The sequence below is a fragment of the Dermochelys coriacea genome, chromosome 9, assembly GCF_009764565.3.
Source record: "Dermochelys coriacea isolate rDerCor1 chromosome 9, rDerCor1.pri.v4, whole genome shotgun sequence".
NCBI lineage: Eukaryota > Metazoa > Chordata > Testudines > Dermochelyidae > Dermochelys > Dermochelys coriacea.
In genome coordinates this window covers 59,333,894-59,348,493 of record NC_050076.1, presented here as the reverse complement: position 1 = coordinate 59,348,493, position 14,600 = coordinate 59,333,894, and the positions used below count along the sequence as shown (strand labels likewise).

The window sequence follows — 14,600 nt, the reverse complement described above, 5'->3', positions numbered from 1 at the left end:
GCTTGATTTATTTGCTACAACAGAGAAGTCATGATCACTGTAGAAGTACAGCTGTTACCCCATCCGTGATCCTCTGGTTCCAGGCTCCCAGCAATATATATAAGGGAAAAAGATTTGTGTTGAATAACAGGGGAGAAGGGAACCAAATAAATGTACTAGGTATCCCGCTCCTAGAGCTATGATCTCTTCCCAAGAGCATGCTGCTGAATCACCCTGGTTAGAGTGGTGCTGGATTGCTCCTTTGTGCACTCAGAGAGTGGACTTTACACAGGCAGCACAAGGCTTTCCATTGAGCTGGAGACAGATGTGAGCCCTTGGTTGTCTTGTGGAAGTGTTCTTGGAGCTGTCAAATGAAGCAAGATGAGAGGAACAACTAGCATCTTCATAGAAAGGCAAGGCAGACCACACGTCAGCCACATGTCACTCTTGTCCAATCCTATTGACTATTTTTTTTTTTTTTTTTAAAAAGGGGTCTGGGGTTGCCTCTTCACTCCAGGGCAGCTAGTTCTTCCATGAGCTCCTCTTTCTCTCGCTGCAGTTCCTGCACCCGCTGTTTGTTCTGCTCCAGTCTGTCCTCCAGCCACTGCAGGAGGGGACCACTGATAGCAGACATTTGGCTGCAGAGATTCTTGGTGAACACTGGAAAATACACAAAAAAACATGTCAGCGCAGGAGGAAGAATCTCTCACCTGGCTGCAGAATTGCAAAGTTTAAGCAGAAAGGTTTCACAACAGTATTTCATGAGACATCACGGATCCTCACAGAAAAGGGTTAAACAACAGCTACCAGTCTGAGGGGGAGGAGGGGAGAATACTTATAAAAACTATTTAATCCTGAGTTTTCGATGCCCTTTGGGGACATACAATAAAAAATGACATGCAAACAGGCCTAGTGTAGACTGATTATTTTTCACAGTTAAGGCTGAGTGACACAGAGGTCATGGAAGTCGCATATTCTGTGACTTCTGTAGCGGCCACCGGCCCTCCCACCCCCCCAACAGCAGCAGGAGTTTCAGTGTGGAGCTCAGGGGTGGGATGCAGGAGGGGGTGAGGGCTCCGGGTGGCGCTTACTTCAGGGGTGCTCCCTGGAAGTGGCGACACCCCTTGGCTCCTAGAGGGGAGGGGGTTCTGCCTGTAGGCACCACCCCCGCAGCTCCCATTGGCCCTGGTTCCCAGCCAGTAGGAGCTGTGGAGCGGCGCTTGGGGAGGAGGCAGCATGCAGAGCTGCCTGGCCACACCTCTGCCAGAGCTGAGGGATGTCGCTGCTTCTGGGGAGGCACAGAGCCTGCCAACACCGTCAACCACTCTCCCAGCACCGGCAGGATCCTGCCCCCACAGCATCTGCAGTGCTCCCCCCCCCTCGCCACCTCCCTCCCTGACACATGCGACTCCCCTGCCCGGGAACCCTTTCCCCCCCAGCACCGCCAGGCCAACCCCCTCCCCAAGATTTAGTCAGGAATATATAGTACAAATCAAGAACAGATCACAGGCCATGAATTTTTGTTTACTGCCTGTGACCTGTCCATGACTTTTACTACAAATACCTGTGACTAAAATGTAGCCTTATTCAGTCAATAGGGGAAAGAGAAGCTTATATAATGAAGACATATTTTACACTGAAAGTTAGACATGGCATTGGCCATTCTTGTGGTAGACCACCACTCCATCCTATGGAGATCAGAATTAAATGCTATGGAACTAATGAGACCTACTTCCATTCAGTGATGTATGACCACACAGAAGCCTACGTTGGTGTAACTCACATGCAGAAGCACCAGGTGTCCGCAGGAGAATGGATTGGCCCCCTTTACCCCGATTTCAATTCCGGACCAACGCAGCTCTAAGACTACTCCTGAGGGAATTCTGTGCCAAAAAAATTAAAATTCTGCACCCAGTATTTGAAAATTCTGCAAGATTTGTCAATAAATAAATGTGGAGGCTCCCCACTGCCATCCTGGAGGACAGACCACTGGCTACACGGAGGTGGGAGATCTCCTTGCAGCTCCTTTCTCTCCCCTCCACCAAGGGGTATGGACTCAGTGGCGAGGCTGCACCCAACTCTGACATAGCGCAAGGTCTGGGTCTGACCCAGAAACATCCCGAGGTCCTGCCCCTCTGCACCAGGCACATCAGGTGTGGGTAGGCAGGCTCAGTCGTGAAGGGGCTTAGTGTTGGGTAATCTGGGTGCGGGCAATTCAGTGGGGGGACCGGATGTGGGGAGGATCTGGATGCAAAGGTGTCAATGGGGGCTTCCATTACAAGAGCAATGGGACTCTGCAGGGAAGTCCAGGTGAAGGTGGCTGGGGCTCAGTGGAAGGTTGGGGGGGTAGAGGACGGGGCCTGGGGCTCGGCAGTGATTTTCCTCTCCACCAGCTGCTCCGGGCCCCTAAAACAATGCATCTGCCCTGTTGGAAAGGGGCTCGTGACCGCTCTTGCTGCTTCCCTTTGCTTCCCCTTTTTATGCTCCCTGTCAAAAAGTCATTTTTCTGAGGGGAAGCAAATATATCTATGGAGAGCATGAATTCACCCAGGAGTAATCTTTAAGATGCATCCATACTACAATACCCTGTGTTGTAACTATTTCCCCATGGTATTTCTCCCCCCCACCCTACCCCCCACTGTTCCTCTGATATTCTTGTTAACTGCTGGAATTAGCCTACCTTGCTTGTCACCATGAAAGGTTTTCCTCTTTCCCCCCCCCGCTGCTGGTGATGGCTTATCTTAAGTGATCACTCTCCTTACAGTGTGTATGATAAACCCATTGTTTCATGTTCTCTGTGTGTGTGTATATAAATCTCTCCTCTGTTTTTTCCACTAAATGCATCCGATGAAGTGAGCTGTAGCTCACGAAAGCTTATGCTCTAATAAATTTGTTAGTCTCTAAGGTGCCACCGGTACTCCTTTTCTTTTTGTGAATACAGACTAACACGGCTGCTACTCTGAAACCTGTGTTGTTGTAACACCAAATCAAATTCTATCATGGTTTAAAACCAAATGGATAAACTGAAGGAGGCCACCCAGTTCATTCCACTTGTGATTTAGCTCACATTAGAAGTCAGTTGCCCCCACCCTTCCAAACACCAGAAATGTTAATGAATAATTTGATTCACTGCTGAACTTCCCTAGCCCCCAATATAAGAATGGACAAGTCTGAATGTCAGTCAAGCTGTGGAGCAAGACATGAACTACATGGCAAGATCAAAACATAGTGCTAAACTTGGGTGAAGTAATCTGTACACAGGCTGGCTCAATGCCGAACATCTCCAAGTGGACACGTGGTTACAATCCATGGTGATAGACATTGTGGTCTACTGCCCTCTATAGACAGACCCAAAATGACCATTTTTCAAGACCACAAGATGACTCATAATTCAACTCACAATCCAGCATCCTTATTCCCAGAAGAGGAACCCTTACCTGAGCCATTGTGAATCTTGGTTACAGAGTCTAGATGGGTGAGGCTAAGGGAAAGAACAAAACATAGCTGGTGACAAGACAGCAATGAACTGAGTATTAGGGGTGAACCTGAATTACTGAAGACAGCCACCTACAAGAGTCTAAAACCACAGGCACTTTGGAACTACTCACCCTTATTTAATGGGAATTCCACTGCATTGATTACACCACATCAAACCATGTATTACAATGAGTATCATGCATTCTCCATGCTGAACTCCACAGACAGAGGAGTATGACAGGAGGGCAGTAATCCTACTAGCATTTGGTCTTATTTCTCACATACCTTCCCTTCTGATCAACCATTCTCACTCCTATCATACTTTGATAACCATGATCATGAGAGGATCATGCAGTTGCCTTAGTATCAGCATCACTGTCATACTATGCAGGCTCCCTACCCTTTTCTATGCCAGTAGAAAAGCTGCTAGCTGTAGCCTCTCTATCTCTGGGAGTGGGGCCTGAGATACATTCCACTAAGCAAGGAGTTGCAGTCTTATCAAGCTTACAGATGAAAGCTTTGGAAGAACTTTTTGAAACTAGTGTCCCTGCAGAGGCACTTCAGGGAGCAGGAGTCATTAGCCAGACATACAAACGCATACAGTAAAGAGCAGAACTATAGGACTGAGAGCTAGCTTCAAGATCCCTCATGATGCTAGGTAGAGTTAACCCTTTATTTCTTTCTACACTTGTGCTCTATTCAGGACAAAGGACTATGAGGGTCAAGTATATTAAGCTTAAAAGCTACTGTCATCAACTAGACCCTCTGGTGCTGTGGGAGGGAAGTGACCCTGACTCCCCCTACCTGTGAATTCTCCTGTATGCATCTTGCTCCTCCTGGCACAAGATCTTGGGCAGCTCCACCGCTGATTCCAGGCACACTTTGCCAATGGTGTCATGGGGAACAACATGAATAGGAATTTCAATCCTCTCATACCTGCAAGGTGATCATGTACAAGTTACTGCCCCTACCCTTGTGGTCTGCTGCTTTAGCCAGTCAGATATTCCATACAGCAGTAATGGCTTGCCCAACAGTGACATCACCATAACTTTGCTGCTGGGGAGGCTTGCTCATGCTGATTGACAGACGAGAAGCAGTTTGCAATGGCACCCAGTTTAGAAATGGGGGGGGGGGGGGGGGGAAAAAAAGAGTAGCTAGGAAGTTAGCACTGGCGACAACCTCTGATAGGTGTACGAACATTAAGGCTCCTATGGCTTAGATTCCCCTTTAGAAATTTGTCCACTTTCAAGCAGGAAATGAGATCTCCTTTAGGCATCCATAATTACTGGGATTAACACAACATTTAGTTCTATGTTCAGATGATCAAACAGTAATAGTACTACTTATTTAAGTTAACCAAGGAAAGCTAACAATTAAAAGGAGACAGAGAAGACTGATCATTTCTCTCCTATGAGACGAATGTTAAGAATATTTTCAGACAGTGCTTACTCTGAGCTCTTCTGAGCCTGAATTGACTGGAAACAGGTGTAGAGTATCCGGCCTGTCTAAAAGAATCAGCAGAGGTAAACATCAGACTATCGGCATTGAGAGCTCACCTGAAATCCAAACTTTCAAATAATACTTTCCCTGATGGTTCAAATGTACCACTTTTTGGTGAGGGAGGAGGAGAGAAAGAAATCTTAATAAGCAAATACTGAGACACTCACTACAGCAATGGTTCTCAAACATTTGTACTGGTGACTCCTTTCACATAGCAAGCTGCTAAGTGTGACCCCTTCTTATAAATTAAAAACATGTTTTTATATATTTAACACTATTATAAATGCTGGAGGCAAAGCAGGGCTTGGGGTGGAGGCTGACAGCTCACGACCCTCCCTGTAATAACTTCATGACTCCCTGAGGGGTCCCGACCCCCCGGTTTGAGAACCCCTGCACTACAGACTATATTAACTATCATATGAAAACTCTTAAATCAGAACCATCTGATTAAACCAAAAAAAACCTGGAAAACCTGGTTAAAGGCAACATTTCATTCCCAGTTCATTCCCAACGGTTAGCTTCTCACAGGGGACAATCATGTTAGACAAAATACTCTTAACTAATTAGACACAACAGGCCTGAAAAACAGGACAAAAAAAAGTCTATAGTGAATGGAATGTGTTATTGTGGTGCAGTAAGTTACCTTTTTTTGATGCACACACAAGCACACCATAACCATTCTGTCTGGTCCCAGAGCTCAAACACCAGCAGAACTATGAAACAATCTACAGGCTGCAGAATTCTACTGGTGAAATTTTCAAATGCACCAACCGTGAAAACACAAACCTATTAACCTATCATTTCCCATCAAGTTTTCTTGCTACATTTGCTAATTATAAATTGGAGCTAAACACAAGTTTGCTTCCTCCAGAGCATCTTCTCTAACCACATTCAACTATAGCATTGAATATATTTGTGACCAAACTAGGCTGGAGATTAATTCACATCTGTGCTGCATTTACATTGATTACATTCCAGCAGGCCCCTGACCCAGCTCCAGAGTGAACCCTTATTTCAGATACCATTCAGAGTTAAACATAAGACTTCAGCTCTGCATCAAAGCTGAAGCTTCAAACTGGCATATGAAGGGTTTCTCTTCATTTGCAAGTTGCCTACCTTTGTGTTCTTGTCCTCAATGAAACAGGAGAAGATGAGCCCCACAAAGCCCTGGTCCATCATCTGATACATGGCTTGAGTGCGAACATCTGCAGGTGTGAATGAAAACAAAATAAACAGGTTGCTGCTAAGCAGTAAAGGACTGTGCCAGTCACCTGAAGCACCAGGCAATGATTTGCCACCTTTCCAGATACTGCTCTTTATTTTCATTCTAGTCAAATGGATTTTTTGGGGTTTTTTTGGGTTTAAAAGAATCTCTCTCCAGGTCCAAAAAACAGCCAACTTTAAAGAAAAGGAGGACTTGTGGCACCTTAGAGACTAACAAATTTATTTGAGCATAAGCTTTCGTGAGCTACAGCTCACTTCATCGGATGTATTCAGGGGAAAATACAGTGGGGAGATTTATATACACAGAGAACATGAAACAATGAGTGTTACCATATACACTGTAACAAGAGTGATCAGGTAAGGTGAGCTATTACCACAAGGAGAGTGGGGGGAGGAACCTTTTGTAGTGATAATCAAGGTGGGCCATTTCCAGCAATTGACAAGAATGTCTGAGGAACAGCGTGGTGGGGTTGGGGGGGAATCTTGGGTAGCAGATAGAATACCCCTGGTCGGGGTTCCAGGGATGTGTCTATGCGGATTTGTTCTTGTGCTTTTTCAGGGAGTTTCTTGAGCAAAGGCTGTAGTTTCTTTTGGTAACCCTCAGTGGGATCAAAGGATAAAGACTTGTAGAAAGTGGTGTTGGAGAGCTGCCTAGCAGCCTCTTGCTCATATTCCGACCTATTCATGATGACAATAGCACCTCCTTTGTCAGCCTTTTCGATTATGATGTCAGAATTGTTTCTGAGGCTGTGGATGGCATTGTGTTCTGCACGGCATCATCGAGTTCTCCAACGCATCATCAAGGATCTACAACCTATCCTGAAGGACAACCCATCACTCTCACAGATCTTGGGAGACAGGCCAGTCCTTGCTTAAAGACAGCCCCCCAACCTGAAGCAAATACTCACCAGCAACCACACACCACACAACAGAATCACTAACCCAGGAACCTATCCTTGCAACAAAGCCTGTTGCCAACTGTGTCCACATATCTATTCAGGGGACACCATCACAGGGCCTAATCACATCAGCCACACTATCAGAGGCTCGTTCACCTGCACATCTACCAATATGATATATGCCATCATGTGCCAGCAATGCCCTTCTGCCATGTACATTGGCCAAACTGGACAGTTTCTACGTAAAAGAATAAATGGACACAAATCAGACATCAAGAATTATAACATTCAAAAACCAGTTGGAGAACACTTCAATCTCTTTGGTCACTCGATCACAGACCTAAGAGTGGCTATACTTCAACAAAAAACCTTCAAAAACAGACTCCAACGAGAGACTGCTGAATTGGAATTAATTTGCAAACTGGATTCAATTAACTTAGGCTTGAATAAAGACTGGGAGTGGATGGGTCATTACACAAAGTAAAACTATTTCCCCATGTTTATTCCCCCCCCACAGTCCCTCAGACGTTCTTGTCAACTGCTGGAAATGGCCCACCTTGATTATCACTACAAAAGGTCCCCCTCCCCCCGCTCTCCTGTTGGTAATAGCTCACCTTACCTGATCACTCTCCTTACAGTGAGTATGGTAACACCCATTGTTTCATGTTCTCTGTGTATATAAATCTCCCCACTGTATTTTCCACTGAATGCATCCAATGAAGTGAGCTGTAGCTCACGAAAGCTTATGCTCAAATAAATTTGTTAGTCTCTAAGGTGCCATAAGTCCTCCTTTTCTTTTTGCGGATACAGACTAACATGGCTGCTACTCTAAAACCAACTTTAAAGGAATATTTAAAAGTTTCCAGTAACAATCTAAAACAAAACAAGGCTAAAATGCCAATGTTCTATCTTTAAAATCCTTTAAAATGCAACATGAAATAATGAATTAAAAAGTCCTGGGGGAATTCTGCACCAAAAAATTAAAAATGCTGCAACATTAAAAATTCTGCACAATTCTGCATATTTTATTTGTCAAAATAACACAATATAAATCACACCAGTTTCAATTATTTTTGGTCGTTTATTTCAAAATACCTGTCAGCAAGTATGTCTATAACAATACAGACAACAAAAAAGATTCAGGAAATGGTTTTTGACAAATAGATTCCTTACTAAGAATATTAATACAGAATTCTGAGTAATAATCCATTTAAACTACAATACAGAACCATATTTCCCACACCCCTCAGAATCATAGAATATCAGGGTTGGAAGGGACCTCAGGAGGTCATCTAGTCCAACCCCCTGCTCAAAGCAGGACCAATCCCCAACTAAATCATCCCAGTCAGGGCTTTGTCAAGCCTGATGTTAAAAACTTCAAAGGAAGGAGATTCCACCACCTCCCTAGGTAACCCATTCCAGTGCTTCACCACCCTCCTAGTGAAAAAGTTTTTCCTAATATCCAACCTAAACCCCCCCCAATGCAACTTGAGACCATTACTCCTTGTTCTGTCATCTGCTACCACTGAGAATAGTCTAGATCCATCCTCTTTGGAACCCCCTTTCAGATAGTTGAAAGCAGCGATCAAATCCCCCCCTCATTCTTCTCTTCCACAGACTAAACAATCCCAGTTCTCTCAGTCTCTCCTCATAAGTCGTGTTCCAGTCCCCTAATCAGACACTTTCCAATTTTTTCACAACCTTCTTAGATTCATAGATACTAAGGTCAGAAGGGACCACTCTGATCATCTAGTTCGACCTCCTGCACAGCGCAGGCCACAGAATGTCACCCACCCACTCCTATGAAAAACCTCACCCAGGTCTGAGCTATTGAAGTCCTCAAATCATGGTTCAAAACTTCAAGGAGCAGAGAAGCCTCCCTCCAGTCAACCATGCCCCATGCTAGAGAGGAAGGCAAAAAAACCTCCAGGGCCTCTCCAATCTGCCCTGGAGGAAAACTCCCTCCCGACCCCAAACATGGCAATTAGCCAAACCCTGAGCACATGGGCAAGATTCACCAGCCAGATACCCAGGAAAGAGTTTTCTATAGTAAATCAGATCCCATCCATCTAATATCCCATCTCAGGGGATTTGGCCTATTTACCCTGAATATTTAAAGATCAATTACTTACCAAAATCCCATTATCCCATCATACCATCTCCTCCATAAACTTATCGAGTAGAATCTTAAAACCAGATAGATCTTTTGCCCCCACTGCTTCCCTTGGAAGGTTATTCCAAAACTTCACTCCTCTGATGGTTAAAAACCTTCGTCTGATTTCAAGTCTAAACTTCCTGGTGGCCAGTTTATACCCATTTGTTCTTGTGTCCACATTGGTGCTGAGCTTAAATAATTCCTCTCCCTCTCCTATATTTATCCCTCTGATATATTTATAGAGAGCAATCATATCTCCCCTCAACCTTCTTTTAGTTAGGCTAAACAAGCCCAGCTCCTTAAGTCTCCTTTCATAAGACAAGTTTTCCATTCCTCGGATCATCCTAGTAGCCCTTCTCTGTACCTGCTCCAGTTTGAATTCATCCTTTTTAAACATGGGAGACCAGAACTGCACACAGTATTCTAGGTGAGGTCTCACCAGTGCCTTGTATAACGGTACTAAAACCTCCTTATCCCTACTGGAAATGCCTCTCCTGATGCATCCCAAAACCGCATTAAACCACATTCTTGTAGTGTGGGGCGCAAAACTGGACACAGTACTCCAGATGAGGCCTCATCAATGTTGAACAGAGGGGAACGATCACGTCTTTCGATCTGCTGGCAATGCCCCTACTTATACAGAAGCAATGCAAAGGCCTGTGGGAGTCAGGGGTAATGGAGGAGCTGAGGGAGAGGGAAGTAAATTGCTGGGAAGGAGCCTGGGTGTGAACTTGGAGGGTTGTTGGGTATGGGTGGGAAAAGTATGAAATATGTTTTTTTTGCGGGGGCGGGGAGTGATTGTTAAGGAACTTCCCCCATGCAGACTCTGGCTGACCCCTAGCCTCTCCCATTGAGTCAGGCACATCTGCCACTGTTCCCATGGGTTCCTGCGCCCCATGTATCCTTGCACCCCGTCCACGTGTCCCTCCACCCCCACTCAGACACTCACTCCCTCACATCCTCATGTGGCCCTGCACCCCCTCCCTCTTCCCCATGTCTCTGTGCCCCCTCCCAACAACTACCCTATCCTCATATTTCTGTGCCCCTCTCAGCCACTCCCTGTCCCTATGTGTCCCTGCACCTCCCTCATCCCCATGTGTCTCTGTGCCCCCACTAAGCCATCCCTGTCCCTATGTGGCTCTTCACCCCCTCCCCCATCACCATGTGGCTCTGCACCCCCTCCCCCCTTGTACCTCCGCACCCCCTCCCCCCTTGTACCTCCACTCCCATTCAGCCTCTGCCCCAGTCTGTCCTTCCCAACTAGCCCTGTTTGACCTCTCCAGCACTCCATGCTGTCTGTCTCCCTGTCTCCTGACCTGGCCCGACAGGTGCTGCGAAGAAGGCAGCACCTTTCTCTTTCCAAGATGGCCAAGAGCTGCTGCTGTGTTCTATCACCACAGTGCCCTCTGGTGGGCAAAAGGTGGAACTGCAGCAATATTTTTGTGCAGAAAAAAGCTTCTGCCAAAAATTAAAAATGTGTGTGGCTCATTAATTTTGTATATGCGCAGTAGCACAGTATTCCCCCAGGAGTATAACATGTATACAGACAGGCAGATCAAAGCTGTGACAAGACACCCAAGCAGATTTCAACAGCTCTTTTGAAAAAGTATTCTTCTATTGTTGTTATGGCATACACATCTATGTACAGTAGAACCTTAGAGTTAGGAACACCAGAGTTACAAACTGACCAGTCAACTACTCACGTAATTTGGAATCGGAAGTAAGCAATCAGGTAGCAGCAGAGATAGCTCAGTGGTTTGAGCATTGGCCTGCTAAACCCAGGATTGTGAGTTCAATCCTTGAGGGGGCCATTTAGGGATCTGGAGCAAAAATTGGGAATTGGTCCTGCTCTGAGCAGGGGGTTGGACTAGATGACCTCCTGAGGTCCCTTCCAACCCTGATATTCTATGATAAGCAGCAGAGACCCTCCCCTCCCCACCCAAATAAAAAAGCAAATACAGTACAGTATTGTGTTAAACGTAATCTATTAAAAAAATAAAGGGAAAGCAGCATATTTCTTCTGTATAGTACTGTTTCAAAGCTGTATTAAGTCAATGTTCAGTTGTAAACTTCTGAAAGAACCATAAACATTTGTTCAGAGTTATGAACATTTCAGAGTTACAAACAACCTTCATTCCCGAGGCGTTCATAACTCTGATGTTCTACTGTACAACTAGAAAAAATAAAGACATCTAAAGAGCTTTGAGTATCTCCTTGTGTTTCTGATTGCAGCTCTGATCTTCCTGTCTTGAAGAACACTTATAAACAGACTTTGCCTACCTTAAGAATCCAGAGAACTTCCCATTTTAGATAATTTGAAAGTAGGGAAAAATGTGGGATTAAAAACTTCAACAGTATCACTTTAACAAAAAAAAATTGGACAAAGTGGTATTGTTCACAATGAAACACATATCCATATGAAGCTCTGGGCTGAGACACTCCTTACCCACATGAGACGGCCAGACAGTTATGTGTGGATGAGAATGATACCAGCCCACAACCCTCATGGAACGTCCTGTAATCTCAGCCAATCTGTGTGTCAGTCAAGGTACTTTCAAAACAGTGAGAGAGCAGAAGAGACTATATGTCCCTTGTGCAAGTTAAATAATAACTACGGGGCAGAATTCAAACATGGTCCTCAAGGGATTATTTGATTTTAGTACATTAAAGGAAAGAATGACAGGTGATGGTGTGTGCTGGAACAGTCTTCCTCGTAGCCACCAATGGACAACCTCATCCTCACAGATGTAAAACTTCCTTGAACAGAAGCAATGTGCATTTGTACATAGAAATAAATGACAACAAATGCTAGTAAGCTACCCAAAGAATTGGACTCTTGCCATTACAAAGAGTACATGTAAAAAATGCTTTTCTACTGGGGGAGTTTTCAAATACACCAAACCTGAAAACACAAGCCTATTAACCTTTCATTTTCCATGAAGTTTTCTTGTTGCATTTACCAATTCTAAAAGTGAAAGGTGAACTTTCTTCAAAATACAAAGGCAATCTTAAACTAAAACTCCAGGGATTAATTAGAATGCTTTGGGTGTTAGTCTAAACATTAAGAACATAAGAACACCCCCTCAATAGATACTGGGCTGGATGGACCTTTGGTCTGACCCAGTATCCTGTCTGCAAAAATAGTGGCCAATGCCGGGTGCCCCAGAGGGAGTGAACCTAACAGGTAATGACCAAGTGATCTCTCTCCTGCCATCCATCTCCACCCTCTGACAAACAGAAGTTAGGGACATCATTCCTTACTCATCCTGGCTAACAGCCATTAATGGACTTAACCTCCATGAATTTACCTAGTTCTCCCCTCTATTTGGCATTGGTGAAGCTCATCTGGAGTACTGTGTCCAGTTTTGGGCCCCCACTACAGAAAAGATGTGGTCAAATTGGAATCCAGCGGAGGGCAACAAAAATGATTAGGGGGCTCGGACACATGATTTATGAGGAGAGGCTGAGGAATCTGGGCTTATTTAGTCTGCAGAAGAGAAGAGTGAGAGGGGATTTGATAGCAGCCTTCAACTACTTGAAGGAGGATTCCAAAGAGGATGGAGCTAGGCTGTTCTCAGTGGTGGCAGATGACAGAACAAGAACAAGTTGCGGTGGGGAGGTCTAGGTTGGCTATTAGGAAAAACTATTTCATTAGGAAGGTGATGAAGTACTGGAATGGGTTACCTAGGGAGGTGGTGGAATTTCCATTCTTAGAAGTTTTTAAGGCCCAGCTTGACAAAGCCCTGGCTGGGATGATTTAGTTGGGGTTGGTCCTGCTTTGAGCAGGGGGTTGGACCAGACGACCTCCTGAGGTCTCTTCAAACCCTTATTTTCTATGATTCTATGATCTTCTCTACCCATATTAAAAACTGTAGCATTGAATATATTTGTGACAAAACCAAGTGATCAAGAACAACGGGTAATTACAATATGGTTCCATCACATGGTTCAAGAAGTGTTGAAAGAAACTGCAGCAGTGGAGAGCTGTAGGACAGCCTCTCAGGCAGAGTGTATGTGAAAAGGTGGTAAGCATCTTTATATTAGCTACAATAAATCAAGGGTGGTACTTAAACCAAACAGGTTTGAGGTCTAGAAACCTTGTTGACAAGCTTCCTATTGAACATGGCCCTTTCTGGCTACAGTCTCTGTAAAAGGATATCTCTGCTTCAGTAGAAGCAGCTGAAAGCTGCTCCGGAGAAATCTCGACTCGATCCTTCCTCTTATCTGAACGTCGCAGGATGATCACAGAATGAATATGAACAATTCTGCTGGTGTCAACCTAATAATAAATGAGGGAGGAAGCGTCACTCATCTCTCTCAGTGAATCAACTTCTCAAAGAAGGTGCTGCAATCATGTCTTTATTAAAAAAGCACGCTTTCCAGCTTAGATCTCTTAAAACATAGGGATAGGTTTTTCAATGGGTTACTTATTCTAGGTTTTCACTTCTGAAACCATGAATTTAAAATTCTTGAAGCTATGAGTTTAGGGTGTCACACCTGTCTCACAGCTGAATTGGCATAAGTGGCTAACTACTGAAAAGATAGCCAAGACAAGAGTAACCAGATGTAGGCTCCAGAGCAAGAGTGAGGCACATATTATCAGAGCTGTGCAAGAAATGCTTACACAGAACATGTCTATGCTATACCAGCTTTGGTCACTGCTATTATTATTAAACATTGGCTCTTTATCTGTACGTATATCCCCACTCCCCTCGTCCCTAAATCTCAAAGTCCTACGCTGGGGCAGCAGGACCTCCTGACACATACACAGATCCTTTTCTTGGGTGGCACGGTACTACTAACAAGCACCCCATACACTCACAGATCTTTCTACTGGAGAGGAGGGTGTGGTTGGGCCACCACCTGAGCAGGGCGCATTACTTCTAATGGCAGTGGCTGCCCTTCTCCCAAGCAAGAGCAGAGGCACTGGAACGTCTCCCCGGGTGGGGGACACACCCAGCCCCTAATCTATACTGGGAGGCAGGCTGGCATCCCCGGGGTGGGGGATACGCCCAGCCCCTCGCCTAGGGGGAGCAGAGGCGGCCAGGCACCCGGGGGGGACACCCCTGCATAGCCAGCGCCCAGGCTCTGGGAGCCCGCCTGCCCGCGGCCCAGCCGGTACCTCCCCGATGCACAACCCCATGACCTCCTCCTTCTCGGTGCTCAGCGCGTGGTTGAGGCAGACCAGGAAGGCATCCGCTTCCAGGTGCACAGCCTGCACCGCCATCTTAGCAACGCCACTCCACCCACCCCGGAAGCCCGGGACACGCCGCACGCAAGGGCTGACACTTCGCTGCCAATCCCAGCGAAGCCTGAAACGACAACAGCCAATCGCCGTCTCTAGGGGCAGTTCACCTTCCGGTCTA

At 45.5% G+C, this 14,600-nt stretch overlaps 1 protein-coding gene across 4 annotated transcripts; it reads right to left on the bottom strand.

Annotated features, from left to right (window-relative positions):
• Positions 1 to 466: 466 nt before the first annotated feature.
• BRCC3 (BRCA1/BRCA2-containing complex subunit 3) lies at positions 467 to 14,514 on the bottom strand. 4 transcript variants are annotated; one of them, XR_006274481.1, is made up of 9 exons: positions 14,310 to 14,508; positions 13,394 to 13,514; positions 11,681 to 11,768; positions 6,073 to 6,161; positions 4,906 to 4,961; positions 4,261 to 4,392; positions 2,946 to 3,460; positions 1,763 to 2,565; positions 467 to 639 (listed from the first exon to the last, which is right to left on the bottom strand). XR_006274481.1 is itself a non-coding variant. In XM_038417787.2 (8 exons), exons 1-8 carry the CDS (start codon positions 14,459 to 14,461, stop codon positions 488 to 490), a joined length of 786 nt encoding a protein of 261 aa, XP_038273715.1. In that variant the 5' UTR covers positions 14,462 to 14,514; the 3' UTR covers positions 467 to 487. The 4 variants fall into 4 exon arrangements, 3 of the variants coding, with proteins under 3 accessions (XP_038273715.1, XP_043348931.1, XP_043348932.1); XM_038417787.2 differs by lacking the exon at positions 1,763 to 2,565 and having other exon boundaries at positions 3,417 to 3,460; positions 13,394 to 13,513; positions 14,357 to 14,514; XM_043492996.1 differs by lacking the exon at positions 1,763 to 2,565 and having other exon boundaries at positions 3,417 to 3,460; positions 14,310 to 14,502.
• Positions 14,515 to 14,600: the final 86 nt, after the last annotated feature.

What these genes read in the sequence shown, in the direction of transcription:
- BRCC3 (XM_043492996.1), bottom strand. Translation starts at nt 14,461, where the DNA reads ATGGCGGTGCAGGCTGTGCACCTGGAAGCGGATGCCTTCCTGGTCTGC. An exon ending in CTGCTTCTACTGAAGCAGAG is followed by an intron (nt 11,769 to 13,393) that starts ATATCCTTTTAC and finishes TGACTGACACAC; the next exon opens with AGATTGGCTGAGATTACAGG. An exon ending in CAAGATTCACAATGGCTCAG is followed by an intron (nt 640 to 3,416) that starts GTAAGGGTTCCT and finishes TGTATTTTCCAG; the next exon opens with TGTTCACCAAGAATCTCTGC.